Raw genomic sequence first — 24,020 nt, 5'->3', positions numbered from 1 at the left:
CAGGCGCGGGCGTGGTCAGGCGGGGGCGTGGCCGGGCGGCCGCCGGGTCCCCCCGCCCTTCCGCCGCCATGGCGGCCACCGGCGTCTTGCCCTTCGTCCGCGGCGTCGACCTCAGCGGCAACGACTTCAAGGTGCGGGGCGGGGGGAGTGGGGGGAACGGGGGCCGCGGGAGCCGGGGGCAGCCCGGCCGCAGGCCCCGAGCGAGCCCGGGCACGGAGGCCGCAGGGCTTGGTTAGGCCCGGCCCCGGCGCCGCGGGGCGGGGTGATCTCGGCCCCCGGGCGGGGGTGTCTGCCCAGGGCAGCCCCGGAATCTGACCGCACCCCACAGCGCTGTGGGGCCTGGCGGGCCCTGGCCCTCGGCCTCTACGGCTGGGCAGCCCCTGGCTCCCAGCCCGCGGGGCCCCGAGAGCCCGCACAGCTCCCGGTCCCACAGCCCCGGGCGATCCCGGCCGCCAGGTCCCAGTCCCTTAGGACCAGGTGGTCCCAGACCCCCAGGTCCCAGTCCCATAGGACTAAGCAATTCCAGCCCACCAGGTCCCAGTCCCACAGGGCCAGGTGATCCCAGACCCCCAGGTCCCAGTCCCATAGGACTAAGCAATCCCAGCTCACCAGGTCCTGGTCCCATAGGGCCAGGTGATCCTGGACCCCCAGGTCCCAGTCCCATAGGACTAAGCAATCCCGGCTTACTAGGTCCCAGTCCCATACGATCAGGTGATCCAGGACCCCCAGGTCAATCCCAGGCTCCCCCAGGTCTCAATCTCATGCGACTGGGCAATCCCAGCCCCCAGCCCCCAATCCCATAGGGCCAGGCGATCCCAAACCACCCCCTGACCATGCAGGGTCAGTCAGACTCAGGTCCCCAGACCCCTCACCCTGTGGGCCAGGTGTTTTCCTCACCTTCCTCCTCCTCACAGGGCGGCTACTTCCCAGAGCACGTGAAGGCGATGACCAGCCTGCGCTGGCTGAAGCTGAACCACACGGGGCTCTGCTACCTGCCCGAGGAGCTCGCTGCCCTCCAGAAGCTGGTGAGTGGCACGTTTTGGGCAGGGGATGGGTCGCAACGGCTCACAGTGGGGCTGCGGGCTCGGATGGGGCCCTGCACGCCAGTGCCGAGAGCCTGGTGCCTGCCAGCCTCGTGGCTCATCAGCGGATGCTCTGGTGTCTAATAATAGGGCTGAGCTACGTGTGGTTGAAATTGGATGCAGGAGCTGTTGGGAGTAGGGCTGAGACAGGCTTGTACTCGGTTTCACCTTGTTTTCCTAGAAAACCAGACTAAAAACCATGCTTAGATCCTCTGCCCTTTAATAGAAGGGGAAGGTGAAGGTTTAGTAAGGGGAGGATTAAGGTTTTGGGGCTTTTTTTTCTCTCCTCCTTTGCTAAAGATACAAAGAGCAGTAGCTGGCAGTTGCCTGGCTTTGTTTTTTGGGTGGCTCGAATTTTGTCCACGACCAGGCCCTTGGTGGAGTCCGTGGCTAAGCTTTGCTTTGGCAGTGTCCTGCAGCACGTTACGGACGTTGTTCAATTGGTGTAGACAAACGCAATGCTTTAAATGCTGCCAAAAGTCCTCATCACCGTGCCTGGTGCGCCCTGCTTAGTGGGAGCAAGCGGGGAAGCCCTCCGTGCTGCTCGAAGCCACGCTCCTGCCAGCCCTGCCAGATGCTCAGGGGCCACGGCTAGACTTAAAGCCTGGCATCTTGCCCACAGCCTGACAGTTCCTCCTTTTCCAGAGCAGGTAACAGCTGGGCTGGTGATGTCCAGAGGAAAAAATTTCCCCTGGGCCCTCCTCCCACCCTGCTGGTCCCCACACATTTGCCCATTTGCAGATCACCCAGTGAGAAGTGTTCCCAAGAACTGGGGTCTGTTTGCTCGGGGACTATACGGGAGTGCTGCGAGCTGGCTCGGCAGCGGCTCAGAGCACCCCAAACCCTGCAGCAGGGCTGGGGTGTCTCAGCCAGCTCTGCCCCAAGTTACGAGGGGTGTGGAGGCAGCGTGGGCATACTGGGGCCAACCAACCAGTTTGAGATGGAGAGTGTCCCAGCAGCCACATTGTGTGGGTCAGGGCTGAGCTCACCCCATGCCTCTACAAGGCCCTTACTCTCCTGGGATCGAGGAGCCCCCATGTTGGTGTGGGGGCCCAACCGCTGCCTTGGGCAGCCCCGGCTGCTCTTTCTGCTCACTGGAGCTTGTCTGGGGCTTCCCTGCAGGAACACCTCTCCGTGAGTCACAACAGCCTCACCACACTCCATGGGGAACTCTCCGGCCTGCCCTGCCTCCGGGTAAGTGTCCCCCTTATGTGTCCCAACTGCATCGGGGCTGGTGTCCCTAGGCACCTCCTGGCCAGCCCCTGGTTCTGGGGACACGTGAGGATCGTGCCTGGCCACCCCCAGGGGCTCAGCAGGCATCGAGCTGGCACCAGCTGCAGTCGTGCCTCTTTCTCCCTCCCCTTTCCAGGCGATCGTGGCTCGTGCAAACAGCCTGAAGAACTCGGGAGTCCCCGATGATATCTTCCAGCTGGATGACCTCTCAGTGCTGGTAGGTGCAGAGCCTCCTCGGCTAGCGCAGGAGCCAGCTCAGGCTCTGGGGTCCCATTCCCACACCTTGGTGGCCCCTCACGCTTCTTGGGGAACTCAGTGGGGCTGAGGAGCGTCTGGGGGAAAGGTGCAGCGAGTAAATCAGGGCTCAGTGCTGCCTGGTCCGCTTTGACTTTCAGGTGCCCAGGCCATACCTAACTTCCCTGCAGCAAGAGCTCCTGTGCCCCTTCAGCGCCAGTCCCGGCCCCGTGCCCAAGCACTGGGGAAGCTGGCTGCGGGCAGGATAACCCTGTGGCAATGTCTCCTCTAGAGGCTGATGCCACGGCTGGGTTTCCCGCACACTCGTCCTGCTCCTGCTGCTGGGCACTGGTCCGCAGGGCAGGGCGCAGTGTGGCTGCAGGCAACCTCGTCCCTGGCGGTGCCCCTGTCCTCAGGTGTGGGTGCCGGTTGCTGCAGGCAGGTCAGAGGGGGATCCTTCCTTTGCTTTCTCATTTGTCCCAGGACCTGAGCTACAACCAGCTCACAGAATGTCCCCGGGAACTGGAGAATGCCAAGAACATGCTGGTCCTCAACCTTGGCCACAACAGGTAGGTCCAGGCCAGAGCAGCCATCCCTCCCCAGCCATGGCCACTTCCATTCCGCCACCTTCCTCTTCACTCCGGATCCTGCCGTCTGCCCTTCTTCAAGGGAGACCTGGGGCTGGTACAGGTCCCAGGCAGCCCTGACGATCCCCATATCCCCACAGCATTGAGACCATCCCCAACCAGCTCTTCATCAACCTGACAGACCTGCTCTACCTCGACCTGAGCGACAACAAGCTGGAGAGCCTCCCACCGCAGATGAGACGCCTGGTCCACCTCCAGACTCTCATCCTCAACAACAACCCTCTCCTGCACGCGCAGCTCCGGTAAGGCCCCTTTTTCCAGGCTGGATCCCATGATGCCGGGGCTGGGCCAGGTGCCTGCTCCAGGCCTGATGTGTCTCTGCCCCGTGGTTCTCCATGGCCCACAGGCAGCTCCCAGCGATGACGGCCCTGCAGACCCTCCACCTCAGGAACACCCAGCGAACACAGAGCAATCTGCCCACCAGCCTTGAGGGTCTGGTGAACCTGGCAGGTAGGGCTGGGGTGCCCAGCCCCACGGTGCGTGGGGCCCTCCACAGGCTCTCTTAAGCCCTGGCGTGGGTCCGGCCGGCGGTGTCACTCTGTTGTCCTCCCCCAGACGTGGACCTGTCCTGCAACGACCTCATCCGCATCCCTGAGTGCCTCTACACCCTGGGCAGCCTGCGGCGCCTCAACCTCAGCAGTAACCAGATCATGGAGCTGTCCCTCTGCATCGACCAGTGGACCCAGCTGGAGACCCTCAACCTGTCCCGCAACCAGCTCACCTCCTTGCCTGTATGTCCCTGCCCGTACATGGTGTCCCTGCCCATGCTTCCATGCCACTGGGTGTCCCTCACCCCGCTATCTCCTTCCCCAGTCAGCCATCTGTAAGCTGACCAAGCTGAAGAAGATGTACCTGAACTCCAACAAGCTCGACTTTGACGGGATCCCCTCAGGCATTGGCAAGCTCGCTAACCTGGAGGAGTTCATGGCGGCCAACAACAACCTGGAGCTCATCCCCGAGAGCCTGTGCAGGTAGAGGACAGCCCTCAGCTAGATCTGCTCTGTCCCCAAGAGGGGACGCGGAGGCTCTGTGGTAACAGGGTGTCACCCAGCCTGGCCCTTCACCAGTGTCTCTGTCCCACAGGTGCTCCAAGCTGAGGAAGCTGGTGCTGAACAAGAACCGCCTGGTGACGCTGCCAGAAGCCATCCACTTCCTGACAGACATGGAGGTGAGAGCCCAGTGCCTGCTCCACCCTGGCTGGGTCCACCAGAGCCCCAGCATGTCCCTGGGATCCCAGGGCTGTAGGGTGGGATGGGTGAGGTAAGGACAAGGGGGTCTTGGGGCCAACACATGCAGTCTGGCCCCCGGTGTGGCCTGGGCAGGCGGTGGATTTGGGGCTCCCTCTGCATCCCCTCAGCAAAGCCCGGGGTGCTCCAGAGGTCTCCTGTCCAACCCCACATCTTCAGTGTCCCCACGAGCCCATGCTGCAGAGCAGTGAGAGGTCTCCTGTCCCCTCTCCTTGGCAGATCCTGGATGTGCGGGAGAACCCCAACCTGGTGATGCCCCCGAAACCGGTGGATCGGACGTCGGAGTGGTACAACATCGACTTCTCCCTGCAGAACCAGCTCCGCCTGGCCGGAGCCTCCCCGGCCACTGTTGCGGCTGCTGCAGCAGGTGAGCGTGCAGGGATGTGGGGGGCAGCACCTTGGGAGCAGCTGGGAAATGAGCTGTGCCCCACGCAAGGTGTCCTGGCTGCTTCTCACCCTGTCCCTGTGTCCCCAGGGAGCGGCACCAAGGACCCGCTGGCCCGCAAGATGCGGCTCCGGCGGCGCAAGGACTCTGCCCAGGACGACCAGGCCAAGCAGGTGCTGAAAGGGATGTCAGACGTGGCCCAGGAGAAGAACAAGAAGATAGAGGTGAGTTCTGGGGTGGGAGAGGGGCCCCGAGCAGCATCACAGCAGTGCCCCCAGCCCACCCAGGTGCTGGCAGGGACCTAGTTGCCCCCAGCTTGGTGACCTGTCCCCATCCCCACAGGAGAGCGGGGAGGCGAAGGCACCAGACCTGAAGACGCGCCGCTGGGACCAGGGCCTGGAGAAGCCACAGCTGGACTACTCTGAGTTCTTCAGCGAGGATGTGGGGCAGCTGCCTGGCCTCTGCGTCTGGCAGATCGAGAACTTTGTGCCCACGCTGGTGGACGAGGCTTTCCACGGCAAGTTCTACGAGGCCGACTGCTACATCGTGCTCAAGGTATGTGGGGAGGACCCAGGGTCCCTCACATCCCCAACCCAGGGCTGCAGCCATCCCATCTCACACCCTGTACCTCCCCAGACCTTCCTGGATGAGAACGGTTCCCTCAACTGGGAGATCTACTACTGGATCGGACAGGAGGCCACTCTGGACAAGAAGGCCTGCTCCGCCATCCATGCCGTCAACCTCCGCAACTACCTGGGGGCTGAGTGCCGCAGCATCCGCGAAGAGATGGGGGATGAGAGCGATGAGTTCCTCCAGGTGAGGCTGACCCCTGGCCCCACATAGCCCCCAGCCCTCCCTGTCCCACCTTCACACTGTCCCTGTCCCTAGGTCTTTGACAATGACATCTCCTACATCGAGGGTGGCACGGCCAGCGGCTTCTTCACTGTCGAGGACACGCAGTACATCACCAGGTACCGCTGGGACATGGGGCTGGGGGATGTGTGGGGCAGGGGGTGCCCCGTGTCCTACCGTGGCTGTCTCTCCCCCAGGCTGTATCGTGTCTACGGGAAGAAGAATGTCAAGCTGGAGCCGGTGGCACTGAAAGGGACATCGCTGGATCCCCGGTGAGCAGGGGGAGCAGCCAGGGAGCACAGGGTCCCTGCGGGGGGACGGGGTGCTGGCAGGGTCCACCTGAGACTTCATAGCTGCAGCTCCATGGTGAAAATTGGCCATGCCAGCACCTTCCTACAAGGATGTGGGTCCAAACCCCACTTGGCAGCCCCAGCAGCTAAGGACCCCCTGGGTGGGGAGCACACTCGGTGCACCCCGTTCCTGACTGTCCTCTCACCTCCGTATCCACCAGGTTCGTCTTCCTCCTGGACCATGGCCTCAACCTCTTTGTGTGGCGCGGGAGCCAGGCCACGCTGAGCAGCACCACCAAGGCCAGGTAGGGCCGGTCAGGGGGCTGGGGGTGTGGGGAGCCCCCACCTGCCATCTCACACGCTGCTGCCGCAGGCTGTTTGCTGAGAAGATCAACAAGAATGAGCGGAAGGGCAAGGCAGAGATCACGCTGCTCACCCAGGGCCAGGAGACCCCCGACTTCTGGGAGGCGCTGGGGGGGCAGCCCGAGGAGATCCGGCCCTGCGTCCCCGATGACTTCCAGCCCCACAAGCCCAAGCTCTACAAGGTGGGGAGCTGCCACCTGTGGGGCTGGTGGAGCTGCCAGCGCCCCGCAGGCCCCCCTCACCCGTGTCTCCATCCCCTCCGCAGGTCGGCCTGGGCCTGGGCTACCTGGAGCTGCCCCAGATCAACTACAGGCTCTCGGTGGAGCACAAGAAGAGGCTGAAGGCTGATCTGATGCCGGAGATGCGCCTGGTAGGATGGGGTGGGGAGGTTCTCCCAGTCTGACGAGTGAGACTGGTTTCATGCCCCCTCTGCCTCCAGCTGAGCCCTGGGAGAGGCAGGTTTGGCCAGCGGGGCCCAGCTGGGGGATGCTCTGCTCTTCCTGGCTGTTCTTTGGGAGCAGGCAGGGCGTTTTCCAGGCAGGAAAGCCTGCAGGTGCCTGACCGCCCCTTCCCCCCCTTTTCCCTGCGGTGCCCGCAGCTGCAGAGCCTGCTGGACACCAAGAGCGTGTACATCCTGGACTGCTGGTCTGACGTCTTCATCTGGATCGGGAGGAAGTCGCCGCGGCTGGTGCGGGCGGCAGCGCTGAAGCTGAGCCAGGAGCTGTGCGGCATGCTGCACCGGCCCAAGCACGCCATGGTCACCCGGAACCTGGAGGGCACAGAGTGCCAGGTAGGGCAGCCCCCGTACCTGTGAAGGGGCACGGACCCCTGGGCAGCAGTGCCAGGGAGGCAGATGACGGCACAGACCCCTCGGATAGGGTGCTGGGGAGGGTGCTGTGGCCCCAGCGGTGTTACCTGCTCTCCGATTTAGGTGTTCAAGTCCAAGTTCAAGAACTGGGACGACGTCCTGCGTGTGGATTACACCCGCAACGCTGAGACGGTGCTGCAGGAGGGCGGCCTCGCCGGGAAGGTCCGCAAGGATGCTGAGAAGAAGGACCAGATGAAGGCCGACCTCACGGCGCTCTTCCTGCCCCGCCAGCCCCCCATGGCCCTGAGCGAGGTAGGGCTGGGGACCATCCCGTGCGTCCCCCGCGGTGCTGGGCCGGATGCTGACAGAGGGGCTGGGTGGCCGCTGGCTGATGCAGCACGTGGGGCCACAGGCAGAGCAGCTGATGGAGGAGTGGAACGAGGACCTAGACGGCATGGAGGGCTTCGTGCTGGAGGGCAAGAAATTCGCTCGCCTGCCCGAGGAGGAATTTGGCCACTTCCACACCCATGACTGCTACGTCTTCCTCTGCAGGTGACAGCCACCTCGTCCCCTCGACTTCCTCCCCAGACCCCCAACCTCCCCCATCACTCACATCATCCCCTGTTCCTGCCCTCAGGTACTGGGTGCCAGTGGAGTATGAGGAAGAGGAGGAGAAGAAGAAGAAGGGTGAAGGCAAAGCAGGGGAGGAATGTGAGGAAGAGGAGGAGGAGAAGCAGCCTGAGGAAGATTTCCAGTGCATAGTCTACTTCTGGCAAGGCCGGGAGGCCTCCAACATGGGCTGGCTCACCTTCACCTTCAGCCTCCAGAAGAAGTTTGAGAGTCTCTTCCCCGGCAAGCTGGAGGTGACGCCACTGCACGCTCCTGGGGGGTGACACAGGGGTCCCCCAGCTTTGCCTCACTGCTCCCCCATCCCCTCTCTGCCCCCCAGGCTAAGGGCAGGGGGTACTGGCAGAGGGGTGCAGCTGGGCTTGGGGTTGTGTTTGGGCCCCCCCCCCGGCCCTGCTGACACCCACCCCTGGCCAGGTCGTGCGCATGACCCAGCAGCAGGAGAACCCCAAGTTCCTCTCGCACTTCAAGAGGAGGTTTGTCATCCACCGTGGCAAGCGGAAGGAGAGGACCAGCCCGCCTCAGCCCAGCCTCTACCACATCCGCACCAACGGGGGGGCCCTCTGCACCAGGTCAGCCCCCGGGGGCCACGCCGGGCCGGGCAGCACCCATGGGTGCCAGGCTGCTGGTGGGGTACAGCGTGCAGCTGCCTGGTCTCTGGCTGACTCTGCCTCGTGTTTCTCTAGGTGCATCCAGATCAACACAGATGCTGGTCTGCTCAACTCGGAGTTTTGCTTCATCCTCAAGGTAGTGTTTGTGGCTGAGCCCCCTCGGGGATGCTCAGCCATTTGCCCCCCCCCCCTCCCCCCCAACCTGGGCCACCCTGCCTCTCTGTGTTCCCCCAGGTGCCCTTTGAGAGCACGGACAACCAGGGCATCGTCTACACCTGGGTGGGCCGGGCAGCCGACCCCGATGAGGCCAAGCTGGCTGAGGACATCATGAACCACATGTTTGATGACTCCTACAGCAAGCAGGTTGGGAGCACAGCGGGGCTGGGCCCTGGCTTACCTGGGTGGCTGTGACCCCTGCAGCAGGGGACAGCCGCGCTCAGCCCTGTCCCTGCTCTTGCAGGTGATCAATGAGGGAGAAGAGCCTGAAAACTTCTTCTGGGTGGGCATTGGGAGCCAGAAGCCCTACGATGAAGACGCCGAGTATATGAAGCACTCCCGGCTCTTCAGGTGGGTCCTGGCCCAGGAGGGGCTGCTCCGATCCGTGCTGTTCCCTATCCTCCTGCAGTGTCCCAGGCCATGCTGGCCTTTGCCAGGGGCTCGGTTCTCCCAAGCTAGCCAGGGCAGTTTCCCACATCTCCCAGGCATCATCCAGCCGAAACAGAACTGCTCCATCATCTCCCTTCCTTCTGTACAAGCTGAGTCCTAACAAACTCCTGTTATCGATGCCACCACCTTCCACCTCTCCCCACAGGTGCTCCAATGAGAAGGGTTATTTCTCCGTGTCAGAGAAGTGCTCTGATTTCTGCCAGGACGATCTAGCTGATGACGACATCATGCTGCTCGACAACGGGCGGGAGGTGAGCAGAGGGTGGCAGGCTGTCAGGGGACCAGGGACAACGCAGCGGGGGGCCAGGTCTGCCGGTGGCTCCATCAGCTGAGCGTGGCTGCACATCCTTCCCACAGGTCTACATGTGGGTGGGCACGCAGACCAGCCAGGTGGAGATCAAGCTGAGCCTCAAGGCGTGCCAGGTAGGGCCTCCCTCCTGCCTGCTGCTGCGGGGTGAGGATTTGGGCATCTCCATTGTTCCTCGGGGCCCTCATCCTGCCCCCGTGGACGGCGGTGCATGGGAGCACCAGCCCTGGAGGTGCGCAAGCGCTGGGGACCGCCACAGCTGTGCTCTGCCCTAGGTCTACATCCAGCACATGCGCTCCAAGGACCCCACGCGTCCCCGCAAGCTCCGGCTGGTGCGGAAAGGCAACGAGCCTTGGCCCTTCACCCGCTGCTTCCACGCCTGGAGCGTCTTCCGCAAGCCGCCTGCCTAAGGGCTGGGGGCACCCCGTGCTCCGGCCACGGCCCCCCTGGCATGGCCGGACCCCCCAGCACCCTGCACACACGCCTGCTCCCAGCCAAGCACCACTTGGAGCCACTTCTCCCCCGAGCTGGGGCCAGCAGGCAGCACTGGGGCTAAGCCTTTGTCCCCCCCTTCTCTCAGCCCAGGGTCCAGTTCAGCCCCTTCCCTTCCTGGGGGCGCATACATGGTGGTGTGGGCCCCTGTTACACCTTGCTGGGATGATGCTGCCCCAGGCTAGTGCTGAGCTCCCCCTACAACTGGGGGACAGGAGTGTTTCCCAGTTTGGGTGGGAGGACGCTTTGCTAAAGAGCACTGGGGGGGGCGAAGGGGGCTCAGCCCTGGGCCTTACAGCTGGCCCTGCTGTCCTGCGGGGGCACAGACCCCCAAGGAGGGGCCCAGCCTGTCAGTATCATATCAATAAAGGCTGCACTTCTCACGCTGAGGCCGTGCCAAGCTCTGACTGCGCCTGTCTCGCTCCGAAGTGGGGGTTCCCCCACCTCAATCCTGCCCCTCCACAGCTCAGGGGGCACTGGCGCCCACCCCGCTCCTGGCCCACGGCCCAGGCTCCCCGAACAGCTGCAGCCCGGGCAGTTGATATTAAATGCTTTATTTTCAATATTAAAAACCAGTATTTTTAATATCTAAACAATGCTAAATTCATCTTACCAAAAAAAATGGATGGGGGGGGGGGGGTTCTACCAGGGACACTACAGCCCCGGCCTCAGCAGGCAGCGCCTGCACCCAGGGCAGCACTGCCTTGCCTGGCCCCCACCCCCCGCCACACACGTACCGCAAGAGAGCCTGGGGGGTCCAGAATGACCACAGGTCCCCAAAAAGGAGAGGGGCAGGTGCCAGGCTGAGCCCCAGAGCCACATAGGGACAGCCGCCATGGGTTGGGGGACAGCTGGCATCACCACAGCCCCCTGTGAGGGGAGCCCAGGGGGGATTTGGCACAGTGACACCCTGGGGTAAGGGGGGGGGGGGGGGGCGGGCAGCCCGGCCTGGGGCAGCCCCATGCCCCATCCACACACCCCCCAGCACCAGCACGGTCCAGGGGCAGGAGCTGGCACGTCCCCCGCAGCACCGTCCCATCCCAAACCCACCCGTGGCAGGAATTAGTGTCAGAAAGGAGCAGCAGGCACGGAGCCCAACCTGGAGAATAGCCCTTGGAGAAGCCACTGAGAAAAAGGCCACCTGTGACCCCCCACCGTGCCCCTCCCCGGGCTGCTCAAGCCCTCCAGTGCCCACCTGGGAGCCAGGGGGACCACGCTGGGCTCCCCTGGGAAGGGGACAGTCCCTGTGCAGCAGCCAGAGCCTCCCGGCGGGCAGGGACGGGGCTGTAAACTGCAGGGAGCCGGGCATGTAAACACAGACCAGGGTAGTGGGGGCCGTGCCTGGGGGCTCCCAGCCCCCCACCTCCCCGAGGGACCAGAATCAGGGGACAAGGAGGGTCCTCGAGCCCCAGCCCTCCTCACGGAGCCAGGGAAGCAGCAGCATCCCGCGGGAAGGGGGTTCTGGAGCAGGGGACAGTGACACTCGACCACGTATAAAAAAGAAAATTATCTTCCCCGGGAAGAGTTTGTGCATCACGACCCTCGGCTCGGGGCCAGCAGGGGGGCCGGGGCCGGCGGCCGGGCAGGGGGGCGCAGGGGGAGTGAGCCAGAGCCGGGGCGAGCCGGCAGCCAGCGTGGATGTTAGACAAGAGGCGCGTCTACGTTACATGGGGAGGGGGCGTGGGGGGGGTCCAGTCGAGTCGCGCGTCCCGGGAATCCGAGCACTGAGATGGGTCGGGGAGGCCAGCAATGCCTGCGGGTGACACAGCCCTTAAGAAGGGGCTGGGGGGCCCCAGGGTATAATCCCCCCCCGCTCCCCCTTCCTCTACGAGTCCCAGGGACCACCGCCCCATCCTCCCTGTGATGGACGGGGATGCCGGGGCGCTGCATTGGGGTCCCAGCTCCGAACCCCAACGTGCCCCAGGGTTTGCAGCCAGAGCCATGTCCCCGCCCTGTGCCCACCCTGGGGACCACCGGCCCCTCACACACCTCACTTGATGAGAATCCCCGTGAGCCGGGCTTCATCCTCGCTGGCGTTCCTCAGGTTCCTCTCCGCTTCCTCTGAGGACCTGGGGCAGAGCAGGGTGAGAGGCAGCCGGGGACACCGCTGCAGCCCCTTGCCGCTGGCCGTGGGCACTGGTCCCACCATTCCACCCCCACTCACGCCAGGAAATCCTTCACTTCCTCCACAGTGATGTCCCCGGTGGTGTCCAGCGGGTTCTCCATGCTGCTGTTGGGAGAGTCGATGGGGCCGGGCGAGAAGGTGTCTGGGTGCTCCTCGGGGGACCCTGGGGAGCCACAGGGACAGAAGTGTTGCGGGGCAGCCACGACATGGGGCAACCCCTGGAGCAGGGCCCACGGGGATGCAGCGTGCATGGCTGGGACAGGGTGGTCACTCACGGTCACTGTCGGTGGGGGAGTGCTGGCCCTCAGGGCTGCGTGGGACGTGGGTGCCATTCGCCTGCGGCAGCTTCGGTGTGACGGTCAAGCTGTTGCTGGAAGGAAAGACAGGGAGAAGTTACTGCTGGAGCCGGTGCTGCAGGGCGGGTGCACAGGGGTGCTGCCACAGCAAAGCCCCCATGCCACCACGGCACGTCCCACCTGAAGCAGGAGGTGTCCTGGAGCCGGGCGATCTCCAGCCGGCACAGCGGCTCCGTCACGTTCCTGGCACTCAGCGAGAAGCGCTCAAACTCAGACGGTGAAATTAAGTAGAAACCTAAGGAACAGGGACAACAAAGAGCCTCAGGGACCCCCTCGTGGGGCTGCAGCTGGAGACAACGTCCCATCTACAAGGGATATCACCCCCAGCGCCGGGCTGGTGCCCTCACCCTGGCCATGCTTGGTGAAGACGCAGGAGGCAATGCCGCTGATGTCCTCCTTGCGGATGCAGCCGTAGTGGACCTGGGGCCGCAGGCTGGGCACGGTGAAGATGTGGATGTCACCCAGGTTGGTGAGACAGGCCAGGCAGTTCTCCAGCCGCTCCTCGGAGCCGGCGCTGGCCAGGCTCACCAGGGCCACCTTCCGCACCCGGCAGCCCTCGTGCGCCGTCAGCTTGAACTTGGTCTTGGCACTCACTTTGGGCAGCGTGAAGACCTGGGGGGGCAGGAGGAGCCAGGTGCTGGGGTGAACAGGAACCTGCAGAGTTCTGGTTCTGGGGGACACCCGAGCAGCCTCCCGCAGTGGAAACCCTTGGCAAAGGGCAGCACCCTGGGGACAGGCACAGGGGTGCCCGGGACCTGGCCAGTCACCTCCAGCCCCATTGCTGCACCCAGAGGACACCCAGAGAGGACATGGGACACGTGTGCGTGGTGGGCCCTATCCCTGCCATGGCACGGCACTGAGCCCCACGCTCACCTTGAACTGCTCCTCAGAGGAGATGAGCATGGAGTGGCTGCCCTGCATGTCGGGGGCCTTGGCCAGGTCCCGTGAGACCTCGTAGGGCTCGGGCAGGGGGTTCCCTCGCCCATCCAGCACCGCGATGGCCACCACCGGTGCCCGGTGCATCAGCTGGATCTCCTTCCCTAGCACCGCCTCCACTGCCCGCTCCGAAAACTTCTCCTGCGACGGCACCTCCAGGGCGTAGGCGAACACTGAGCCGGAGTTGGTGCCTGCCCACATCGTGGGGCCGTGGTGCGCGGCTGCAGCGACGGGAGCGGCGTCAGAGCCCCCTCCCCACAGCGTGGCACCGGCCAGACACAGCCTGGGGGCTTTTCCCGGGGAGGGGGGAGCCTCACCGTCTCGGAGGAAGGTGTCGGCGAAGTAGAGGCACCGCACCACCCCTGAGAGCGAGTCGTCAGCTGAGCGAGGCTCAATCCGCCGCTGCACAGGTGTCATCTCCACCTCAGGGGGTCCTGCCTGCTCTGCCAGCTGCGCGTTGGCCTCCTGCACCTGGGGAGGGGGACACGGGGGTCAGCCCCTGCCCAGCGGGGATGGGGGTCAGCCGTGGCGGCCCCCACTGACTGCCCACCTTGCTGGAGGGGCTGCTGGCGTTGAGCCTCTTCTTGCCCGACACCCGGCTCTTGCGGATGCGGCGGAAGGACTGGCGCAGGGACTTCTTGAGGGACTTCACGCGGGACAGGGGCCCCTCCATGGCCAGCGAGTCATTGGGGTGCAGAGTACACCTGCAGGCACCGACACCGCTCAGCACCCGGACCCCCACCACGTCGCCCCCCGGCACCGAGATCCCCCCTTACCTGGCCAGCACGGGGTTGCGCCGGTAATAGTCGAAGAGTCCAAAGCCGTGGCTGGTGCCAAAGGCCACGAGGTTCCACTCGGAGTGGAGGGTGACGGCGGTGACAGCGGCGGGGGGCACGCACTGCACCAGCACGCTGGGCTGGAAGCCGGGGGCAAAGGGCAGGGGGCCGTTCCTGGGGGCCAGCCGGTCATGGCCCTTCCAGGTGAAGCCCTCGCGGTCCTGCAGCAGGTCCACCGTGGCCACGCTGACCGCATGCTCTGACTTCTCGTCACTCAGCTCCATCACCAGCACCTGCAGGGGACAAGCACGGATAGCGGGGGACACATGCCAGACCCACCCAGGACAGCCACTCCACTGCAAGCCAGGGGCTAAACCCAGCAGGGAGGAGCCCTTCGTGGACCGGCGTGGGGTTCTGCAGGGTCTGTAGCCCCCCGTTGTCCTGTGGGTCCCAAGGTGGGGAGCCAGGAGGTGCCCAGCAGCCCCCCTGCTCTGCGTCCCAGCACCCTACCTGCCCTGCCGTGCCGGCCACCACCATCTTGGCTGTGTACTTGCAGAGCGCGATCTTCTGCACGCCCAGGCGTGGGTCGTCACTGTAGGGATCAAAGCAGCCCACCTGCGGAAGGGATGGGGGGGGGGGGGGGGGGGGCGTTGGCACCTTCACAGAGCTGTGGGGCAACCCCCCGGTGCACCCCCACATCCCCCATCCCCCCACCAGCTGGCAAGTACCGGCTGTGGCGCACGGGCTGCTCCGGGCATCACACCCAGGAAAGGTCTGTCCCCACGTGTCCCCCAGCTCTCCCCCCGTGCCGGGGCAGACCCGGCAGGACAGGGCATGTGGAACAAGTGTCCCTTGTGTCCCCACGGGGCATCACACAGCAGCTGTGCCCCGAGCCCCAGGACACGTCCCCGGGGCCCAGCCGGGATGGCTCCGGCAGGTGCATCCTCTGTGCCCGCCTCCGGGCTTGTGCCCCCCTCCCGGTGACGGCAGAGGCAGGGGGATGCTGGGGTCCACAGCAGTGTCCCCCCAGGGACCTCACCTTGCGGAAAGGCGGCCACTCCTCCTCGCCCGCTTGGTTGAGGCTGTCATTGTGCTCACAGTCCATCTGGAAGATGCTGGCGGTGCCCAGCTTGTAGAGGGGCTTCAGGGAGACCCCCGAGGCGTCCCAGAACCGCACCGTGCCATCCTCGTGCCTGGGGCGGGGGGGAGGCCCTGTGAGCGCAGGGCCCTGACATCTGCCCAGCTAACAAGAGCCGCCTGTGTGCTGGCGGCCACCGTGCCAGAAGGGAGGGGGACAAGGGGGATAACGCAGTGGATGACACACTCCTGCCCAGCCATCAAGCTGAACAAGAGCGGGTCAGCCCACCCAGCACGAGTGGCTGGACACACACACACACCCCCCCCAACCCCATCCCACTCCCCACCGCAGGAAGGGGCTGAGGATGTGCATCCCCCCACCTCCCCGGCACATTTTGGGCTTCCCAGGCCCCTTCCCCACTGCCAGGTCACTCACCCAGTGAGGAGAAGCCCCCTCTGTGTGGGCTCCTGGGCCAGGTTCTTCCCCCCATCGATAGGCCAAGCCTGGAGGGAGGGATTCACCAGTCAGCCTGTCCTGGGGGGCTTGGGGATCCCCCCTCCCCGCCATGCCCATCACTCACGGCAGAGGAGAGCCGGGGGCTCTGCTGCTCGCCAGCACTGATGATCCTCTCCCAGAGCTTGAGGGGCACGTTGGAGACGTGGCAGGAGCAGGTGATGGCAGAGGAGTGGAGCGGCGCCAGGTACGGGGCAGGGATGGTGGGCCAGCCCGGTGTCTGGAGGTCGATGGCCACCAGCTCTTCCTCCACCAGCACCACGAGGGCACGGGGGTTCTCAAAGCCTGGTCAAGGGGGAGACAGCTGCTGCTAGCAGAGACCCCCCCGCACCGCTCGCTCCCCAGGGCCGCCCCAGCGGGACGTACCTCCCTCGGGCACCTCGGCACTCTGCACGGTGAAGAAGTCGATGACACGGGAGGTGAAGTCAAGCGTGGCCAGGGTCTGGCCCTGCAGCACGCTGACACAGTGCCGGTCGCCGTAGCTGGCCCGCGGCATCCCCCCGCTGAAGATGATGAAGGGGTTCCTGGGTGGGATGAAGCAGCTTCCATCAGACTCCAGACCTCACACGGCACTTTCTCTGCAGCCCACGTGCCCCCCGTCCCCATGTCCATCACCAGCCCACCCTGGCTGCTGGGGAGGTGCCCACCAGAGCATCCCCCCCATGCTTCAGGGACATACCCCGACTCGCAGGTCCGCCAGAGGATTTTGCTGATGGCTTTGCAAGGGAACGGACCTGAAACGAAAACATCCACCCTGTGTTACAGCACCAGGACAGGGCAACCGGCCCCCAACCCCACGACTCCCCTAGCTGACCCCCATACCATAGGGGATGGTGGACATGACGGGCTGCTGGGTCCTCTGGCCGGCACCGCTCACCGCCCAGACCATGTACCCACCGTCGCTGTGGGAGCTGACGATGCTCTTCCCGCTCTGCTCCCAGGCCAGGCTCTCCAGCTGCTGCGGGGGCAGACAGGGGGCTCGATACCCAGGATGGGGGACACAGACACGAGGCCGTGTCCCCGCCAGCCCCCTGCCAGCCCCGGTACCTGGTTCCCCAGGAAGACGTGCTGGACGGCGCGCGTGCTCTGCTCCCAGAGGACCACCAGCCCCCGGCTGTACCCGATGAGGAGCCGACTACAGTCGCGTGGGTGCTCCTGGATGGACTCCACCGGCCCCAGCGCCTTCCCGCAGCGGTAGTCATCAGGAACACTGAAGGGGGGGGCAACGCAAGGAGGTGAGGGGGCGCTGGGGGTGGTGAGGAGGGGGTGTGGGGCTGGCAGGGCTCACCTCTGCAGGATCTCATCTGGGAAGAGGGTTTTGTCCTCCAGCAGCGTCAGGGCAGGCAGGGCGAGGAAGTACACTGCACCGCCTTCGGTGCCCAGGCAGGCCACTGCGCCCGTGGACATCGGCAGGACCACCGTCACACGAGTGATGCCGGGGGAGCAGCTGGAAGGGGGAGCGGGGGGCTGCGTCAGCCCCAAGTTGGGTCTGGGGCAGGGCAGAGAGACCCCAAACCTCCCCTGCCCCGATGCTGCATCCCCAACCCCCCTGCCCCAGGAGGACAGGGACAGCCTCAGCGCTAATAGCAATTAGAGCCATTAATCACCCTCAGGCCCTGCCAGCACCTATAACAGTCCCGGGGCTGTGTTCCCCCGCCCCCCGCAGCATCCCAGTCAGGATCAGAGGAGCGTCCCGGTGAGGAAACTACCGCCACCAAAGGGACCTTGGCCACCATCCCGTCCAAGCAGGGACAGCTGCTCCCACGCGCCATTCCCAGCCGGCATCAGTATCGCTCCCAGCCGCAGCCCCGCGGGGGAGCGGTGGGGAACCCCCAGGCAAGTACTCAGCGCTGTCGGACCCTGGGCGTCCCGGGAGGCCGAAGCTGCGGGTCTCTTGCAGGTGGGAGCAGCCCTCCTTCTGGCAGACCTCCCAGAGGTGCAACGTGTTGTCGTCCAGCAGCGAGAGGAGCCAGCCCTGGGGGTGTGGGGGGGGACACAACAGTGGGGTGGGTGGGGGAGTTGGGGGGCTGCTGCTAGGCCCCCCCAGGGACACCCACCTACCTGGCCATGGAGGAAATGCAGCTGGGTGACAGTGGCCGTCTCCTTGTGCAAACCCGTCAGCTCCACGCCCGGCGCACCGTATCTGGGGGGACCGTCAAAGAAATAACGAAGGTAGAGCCCACCCCACCCCCCAACCCTCAGCAAACCCCCAGACCCCCCCAAAATTCCCCCAGGACACAGCTCTGCCAGCAGGCACCAGTTCAGCCCCATGGCCCTCGGGAGAGGCAGGGCTAGAGCATCCCTGGCGGCATGCCACGCCGGAGCCGGCTTTGGTACCACCATCCCAAGCTGGGATCCACCCAGCACCTCCGAGCGCGATGCCCCGGGTCAGGATGCGGCCGACACGTGGCCGGGGTGGGTGTGCAAGGCCAAGCTGGCTCCTGCCCTCTGCCAACTCCTTCTTCCCGGCCGCGGGGCCATGGCTGTGCAAAGGCGCCAGCAGCCCCGGCCAGCCCGGCACACGGGCAGCAGGGTGGGGTTCGGCATGCACCGGCACAGCCTCACTCACCCGACTGGTCCCAGCTCCTCCGCCGGCAACGCTGCTCAGCAGGAACTGGGGCAGGACCCGTGCAGCAGCTCCAGCACCCCACTGTGCACCCCAACCTGTCACCCCCCCGACACCCCCAGGTCTAGCCAGCTATTTCACCCAGCCCGGCATCACCGGTGCACTGCACAGCTATGGCTCGGCACACAGTGTGCCGGGGGCTTCTGCCAGCCATGCCAGCCAGCCCCTGTGGTCCTCGCCACCAAGAGCCACCCCGGTGCCCTCGGCGCAGGGAACCAGCCCGGCAGCTCTGCCCAGACCAACAAGCAGGAGCTGGCTGGCCGTGCCGGGCCAGAGCCACAGAGGCTTTGGGAAGGCCAGATACAGAGCACCCGAGGGGGAGTGCACAGGGGGCTCTGGGCACTATGGGGGCAGGGGATGCCACCCAGCCTCGCTCGCCCTGGGGTCCTTCCCCACCCAAAACGGTGCCACAGGCCAAAAGGCAGGCAGCCCTCAGGGCAAGTGGCCAGGGAATGCTGGTGGCACCAGCTCACTGCAATGTGGGTCCAAGCCCAGGGACCCCCAGATGCTGCAGGAGATGCCTCAGGCGCTGGCAGCCCTGTGATGCCAGGTTGTCTGCAGCCAGATCCACCCAGCCCGGCTAGGGAGCACCCATGGGTGCCCCCACTAACCAGTAGCACCAGTCAAGCCAGCTCCAGCTGCTGCCTCGTCTGGCCCCGGCACCATGAGCCTCCAGAAGCATCTTCTTAGTAGCAGCCGGCATGGGGCCAGGTGGGCACCAGCTGCAGTGCCACGGGCAGGACAGTGCCACCCCACTGCCAGCCCCGAGCCGGGTACCACCCCAAAAAGCATCCCCGCAGAGGATGCTCAGGGCACGTAGCTCCCCAAAACAGCGGCTCCGCAACCCCCGAGGGGGTTTAACGGGGGGGGGCGGTGGCTGGAGCCAGCGTCCCACGGCGAGGCGGCCAAGCGGAGCAGCCGGCGACATCGCGGCCGGACTGGCACTGGGGCGGCCCAGGCAGGGGGAAGAAAAAAAAAAAAATCGCCATCTTTGTGCTCAGAAGGCGGCGAGCTGCTGGCCTGGGGGAGGGGGAGCGCAGCGGGCCCCCCCCTACCCTGACCCCAACCCGGGCACAGCCGCCCCCGCGCCCCCCCGCACGCCCACCCCGCATTCCTGCGGCGCGGGGCCCCCGAGCGCGGCCGCATCCAGCCCTGGCCGCCCGCCAGCAGCCCTCTGAAGTCTCCCTGCACGCCGCCGGCAACAAAGCCCAGCCGGGCCCTGTGTCGTCGTCGTCCAGCCCCCCCGAACCCCCCACCCGGGACCAGGCTCTGCGCCCACCACAGCCCCCCACCCCGGCGCCAGGCTGGCCAGAGGCCCCGCTGCTCCCCCCGCCCCGCTCCCCAAAGGCTGCACGGAGGAGGCCAGGATGGACACGAGTCTGGTGGGAAAAGGGGGGTGACAGTGGGAAGCACCCCCCACCTAGGATGCCCCCCGGGGTGGCCGAGCCCCTTTGCTCCCCCGGCGTTTTGGGGTTTCCACTGGCCACCCCCTCCCCAGCTGCAGCCCAGCTGGACGGAGGGACAGCAGCCAGCAGAGTTGGGGGACGGCGCTGCTGGATGGGCCGGCAGGAGCATGGCCACATCTCCCGGCATCCCCCAGGATGGGGGGATCTGGGGGGGGTCCTTACCTCCTGCCCTGGCAGGGGGAAAAGGATACAGCTTCACGGCTCCCGCCTTGGTGCCAATGGCCATCACACGCAGGACAGGGTCGTAGGCCAGGGCGCTGGGCTGGCTGGGGAAGCCGTGCTCCACCGTCTGCCACGGGGACAGGCACGTCAGAGCCGGGACCCCCAACCCCTGACCCCCCCCCAAGCCCCCCCGGCCCCAATCCTGCACCAGCCTGAGCTTCACCCCTGCGGTGGATAACCCTGAGGATGCTGCCTCGTGCCCCACTGCCACCAAGGGGGTCCACGGGGAGGGGGGGACATCACTCCTCCCCCACTTTCCACCTGACACCCCAAACCAGACCAAACCCAACAGCCACACCGCGAGCACATGCTGCCACTTTGTGGAAGGGACCCCCTACTCCAAACCCCCTGCCCCAGGCACGGGTGCCCCAGGACGCGGTTAGCAGGGTCCAGCTGCCCCCCACAAGCAGGCAGGACCCCACTGCACACATCCCCAGGGGTCCGCAGTGCAGGGTGGCAGAACCAGGCAAGCGGGACCCACCAGCGCCAGGGACATCCCCGCCGGAGCCGCATGCGGCCCGCAGGCACCTTCCCAAGGAAGTCCCGGCCGGTGACGGCGTGCCCGGGCTTGCCGGCTGGGGAAGGGCTGCCCGCCTGGCAGCAGGGGGACGCGGGGGGCACCCACCGCCCTGGCCCGCGGCGAGGGGACCGCGGGGCTCCCGGGGGCAGCTACGCTGAGCAGCCGCGGCGCGATCAGACGATACGGAGGCCGCTGGAGCCAGACTGGCCGGATCCTGACCCGCTCCCTTTGTCTGGGGCGGCTGAGAGGCGCAGCGGGGTGGCTTTTCACACCCGCCGGCACAGCCACCATCACCCTTGTGGCTCCCCGGTCCCCTCCGAAGGGCCACCTTCAGGAGCGTGCCAACATCCCCAGCCCATCCAGGGGATCCCAGCCAGGCTGGGGGGCAAGTCAGTGGATGCTTGTGGGTGCCGATCCCTGTGGCAGCCCCACACAGGGTCACCCCGAATCCCCCCGGGGATGCACGCTGCGCCACAGGATGGCGGCAGGAGCTGGGACAGCAGCAGCAGCATGGGGACGCCCTGGTGATGCTTTAGGCTGGGGACCAACACGCCGATGATGGCGAAGACCCAGCAGCACTCCCCTAAAAGCATCTTCCCCACTGCCCTGCACCCCCAGCCCGGAGCGGGGAGCCGGCTGGCAGCCCCCCACACGCAGCCCTTCCTCCGCCCGGCAGCGGGGCCGCATCCGGCAGGCTGTGCCGGCCCAGCCAAGGCGCGCTGCCGGCCAAATTACAGCAAATCCCAGGCAGATCTGGAGCTCGGGAGGAAAAACAACTGTTAATGGGAGGCAGGTGGGCAGCCAGCGGCCCCAGCGCTGGGCCGGCCGGAGCTGGGCTGCTTCCCGGCCCCCCCGGGATGCCCCCCAGGGTGCAGACCCCCCAGAGCGCCCGCTCAGGCAGGATCCAACCGTGGGACCCCGGTCCCCAAAAGCAAGGGGGGGCTCCGGCTGGGCTGAGCATCGCACCGCAGCTGGACCCTTGCCCACAGCGGTGAGTGTGGGGGGACAGGGCTGTGCTGAGGCAGTGGGTGCCGGCTCTGACCCCCCACCCACCCCCGGCACACCCGAACATCTCCCGGCCCGGCTGCGCTGCAGGGGATCCGGGGGTCCCTCCGGTGCATGCCACAGTTCCCACCGTGAGTTTGGGCAAGCGCCCGACGCCGGTGCCAGGATGCTGCCGAAGGATGGACGGACACGGGCTGGGCTCAGCCGGGGCCGCGGCCAGTTCCTCTGCCCCGGGGCCAGGGCAGGAGGGTGGTCCCAACACCGCGGGGCTCCCGGGACGGGGCGCACCCAGCCCCAGGGGGGCACCCACCGCTGTGCCAAGGCGCCGAGGGAAGGGTCCGGCACCCGAGGGCTCACAGGGTCCCTCCCTGGTTGTTTGACAATCCCGGGGGGGTCCCCAAAACACATCATGGGACTTGAGCAGGAAACGTCCCCAGTGCCAGCGGCAAGGGGGGGCCAAGCTCTGGGCTCTCAATGCCTCCAGCCCCCCAGAGACACATCTTTGGGGTGCAAGGGGATGCCCCAGCCCCAGACCCCATCACCACAGCCCCTCCTCTGGCACCAAGGGTCCAGCCCCACCATATCCCACCCCTGGAAGGGCTGTGGTGAGGGGCTGAGCCCCCCTCCCATAGGGGTTGCAGCCCGGGGTGTTCCGGGGCCAGACAGGGCGGGGGGCCGTGGGGCACCCCAAAACACTGCTGCCGGCGAACGATGCCTGGGGAAGCCCCGGGGCAGGGGCAGTGCGGGCACTGGGGTGCTCAGGGGAGCCCCCGCCCCGGGGGGGCTGGAGAAGGGGGGTGCTGTGCCAGTGAAGGGGTCACATCCTGCCCCTGGGAGCCCCCCGGGTACAGGAGGGGCTGCACCCTGCAGCGGGGGTGCCCACTGCGCCCCAGAGGAGGAGGGCAGCCCCCCAGCGCGCCCCCCCGGGGGTCCCGGTACACCTCCGGGGGGGTGCATCCCCCGCGGGGCGCCCCTCCAGCCTGCAGCCGGGGGTCCCCCGCAGCCGGGGCGCTGCCCCTCCAGGGGGTGGCCGCTGCCCGGCCTCAGAGCTGCTCCCGGGGGAGCTGGGGGCCCGGTGCGCCGCGCCCCCCTCCCGGCGCTGCACCCCGGTACCGGGGGGGGCGGTGCCCCGTGCGCTGCTCCCCTCCCCGGGTACCGGAGCCTGCGCCACCAGGGAGCTGCCCGCACCCCGCTCCCGGGACCCTGCCCGACCCCCCCGGTGGCTCTCGGTGGGGGGGGGCGTGTGTGTCCCGCAGCCCGGGCTCCGGCACCGTGCCCCCCCGCCCCGGACGCACCTTGCTGAAGGCGAAGAGGTCGTGGCGGAGGCGGTCGCGGTGCGGGTCGGCACCCTGCCGCCGGAACCGAAACTTCATCATGGTGGGGCCGGTGGCGGCGCGATACCGGGCGGGGCGGGCGGGGCCGGCGATCCCGGGGCCGGTGCCGGGGCGGTGCAGTGGCGGGGCCGCTCCCGGGACGGGCGGGGCCGCTCCCGGGACGGGCGGGGCCGGGGCGGGGGGCGGGGCCGGGCGGTCCCGGTGCGGGTCCCGCTCCCGCTGCGGGGTCCCGGTGCGCGCGCCGAGCGCCGAGCGCCGCGCGCCGAGCCCGGGCAGGCACCGCCGCGGCGGGGCGGGGCACGAACTTGATTGACAGATCGAACCACCAATCAGCGTAGGACTACGCACACCGCGCGGCGTAGCCCCTCCCTCCCGCGCTGCGCATGCCCCGCCGCGGGGGACGATGGGATATGTAGTTCCCACCCTGAGGCGCCCTCTGTGGGCGCATTTTTTTTTTTGTTTTTGGGTTTTTTTTGTTTTTTTTTTTTTGTTGTTGTTGTTGTTAGCTCTTTTTTCCGCTTTTTTTTCTCTCCGGGATGGTGTTGACGTACGGGGTGGGGCGGGCCAGAACAGCGAGGGCACCCCCAGGCCATCGCTCCCAGCCACAGGGCCTGCACAGCCATGAGGTGTCGGGGATTCAGGGCCTCATCCTGCCCCACGGGCCCCAACGCCATGGGGCGCCTCAGTGACATGGCGGCACCCTGGCTACGGGGCCCTGTGCCAGCAGACGTGCTGAGCGGGGCCATGCTCAGCACCCTGCTGGCTCCCACCATTAGTATTCGGGCCCTGTCCCCTGGCTGGCACCTGCTTGTTCCCACCACAGCGGCTGGCACCGCCATGCCCTGCTCTCCCACAGCAGTGGCCCAGGGTTGGGGAGCACCCTGCCCTGCGCCCGGGTTTGGGGTGAGTCACCCCAGGCAGGGCAGGGCTTCCCCTCCCTGCTGACTAACCCCAGCCCCAGGGAAGATGCCACACTGGGGTGACGCAGCCTTTGGGGTGGGAAAAGAGCCTGGGGGGAGCAGGGGATGCCCTAGCAATGGGCTTCCAGATGGATGGAGGGTAGGGGGCTAACCCCACATGCAGCACTAGGGCTCCAGGACAGGAGCTCATTGCTGGCAAACAGAAGGCCACCATGCCAGGTCAGCAGATGCCATCCAGCCATGGCATCCCCTCTCTGGCACCCATCCACTGCCATCTCCCTCTTGCAGGAGGAAGGTGC

The 24,020-nt window shown here is 66.4% G+C and overlaps 2 protein-coding genes across 3 annotated transcripts; one reads left to right on the top strand and one right to left on the bottom strand.

Moving 5' to 3' along the window:
* The first annotated feature begins 2 nt into the window (after positions 1–2).
* On the top strand, positions 3–10,251 carry FLII (FLII actin remodeling protein). Its single transcript, XM_055805676.1, has 30 exons — positions 3–131; positions 915–1,025; positions 2,205–2,276; positions 2,452–2,532; positions 3,033–3,118; positions 3,277–3,438; positions 3,543–3,646; positions 3,752–3,927; positions 4,010–4,167; positions 4,280–4,364; positions 4,663–4,810; positions 4,919–5,052; positions 5,171–5,383; positions 5,465–5,644; positions 5,717–5,799; positions 5,878–5,952; positions 6,192–6,275; positions 6,344–6,515; positions 6,599–6,703; positions 6,932–7,123; positions 7,265–7,453; positions 7,554–7,693; positions 7,779–8,004; positions 8,186–8,340; positions 8,455–8,515; positions 8,614–8,742; positions 8,840–8,946; positions 9,191–9,296; positions 9,403–9,468; positions 9,628–10,251. The coding sequence occupies exons 1-30, from the start codon at positions 69–71 to the stop codon at positions 9,760–9,762; spliced, it is 3,798 nt and encodes a 1,265-aa protein (XP_055661651.1). The 5' UTR covers positions 3–68; the 3' UTR covers positions 9,763–10,251.
* Positions 10,252–10,381: 130 nt separating this feature from the next.
* LLGL1 (LLGL scribble cell polarity complex component 1) lies at positions 10,382–23,090 on the bottom strand. 2 transcript variants are annotated; one of them, XM_055805678.1, is made up of 23 exons: positions 22,763–23,090; positions 19,912–20,009; positions 17,690–17,771; positions 17,473–17,603; positions 16,917–17,075; positions 16,676–16,838; positions 16,451–16,586; positions 16,308–16,362; positions 15,995–16,152; positions 15,696–15,913; positions 15,551–15,618; positions 15,077–15,230; positions 14,548–14,652; positions 14,038–14,330; positions 13,812–13,965; positions 13,579–13,732; positions 13,199–13,482; positions 12,673–12,937; positions 12,446–12,560; positions 12,245–12,339; positions 12,009–12,132; positions 11,834–11,913; positions 10,382–11,597 (listed from the first exon to the last, which is right to left on the bottom strand). In XM_055805678.1, the coding sequence occupies exons 1-22, from the start codon at positions 22,841–22,843 to the stop codon at positions 11,835–11,837; spliced, it is 3,171 nt and encodes a 1,056-aa protein (XP_055661653.1). In that variant the 5' UTR covers positions 22,844–23,090; the 3' UTR covers positions 10,382–11,597; position 11,834. The 2 variants fall into 2 exon arrangements, with proteins under 2 accessions (XP_055661653.1, XP_055661652.1); XM_055805677.1 differs by having other exon boundaries at positions 17,488–17,603; positions 22,763–22,947.
* Positions 23,091–24,020: the final 930 nt, after the last annotated feature.

Source organism: Falco peregrinus, chromosome 5, assembly GCF_023634155.1.
Source record: "Falco peregrinus isolate bFalPer1 chromosome 5, bFalPer1.pri, whole genome shotgun sequence".
Lineage (NCBI taxonomy): Eukaryota > Metazoa > Chordata > Aves > Falconiformes > Falconidae > Falco > Falco peregrinus.
The sequence above is the reverse complement of the archived record's forward strand: the minus strand, read 5'-3'. Positions and strand labels throughout refer to the sequence as shown.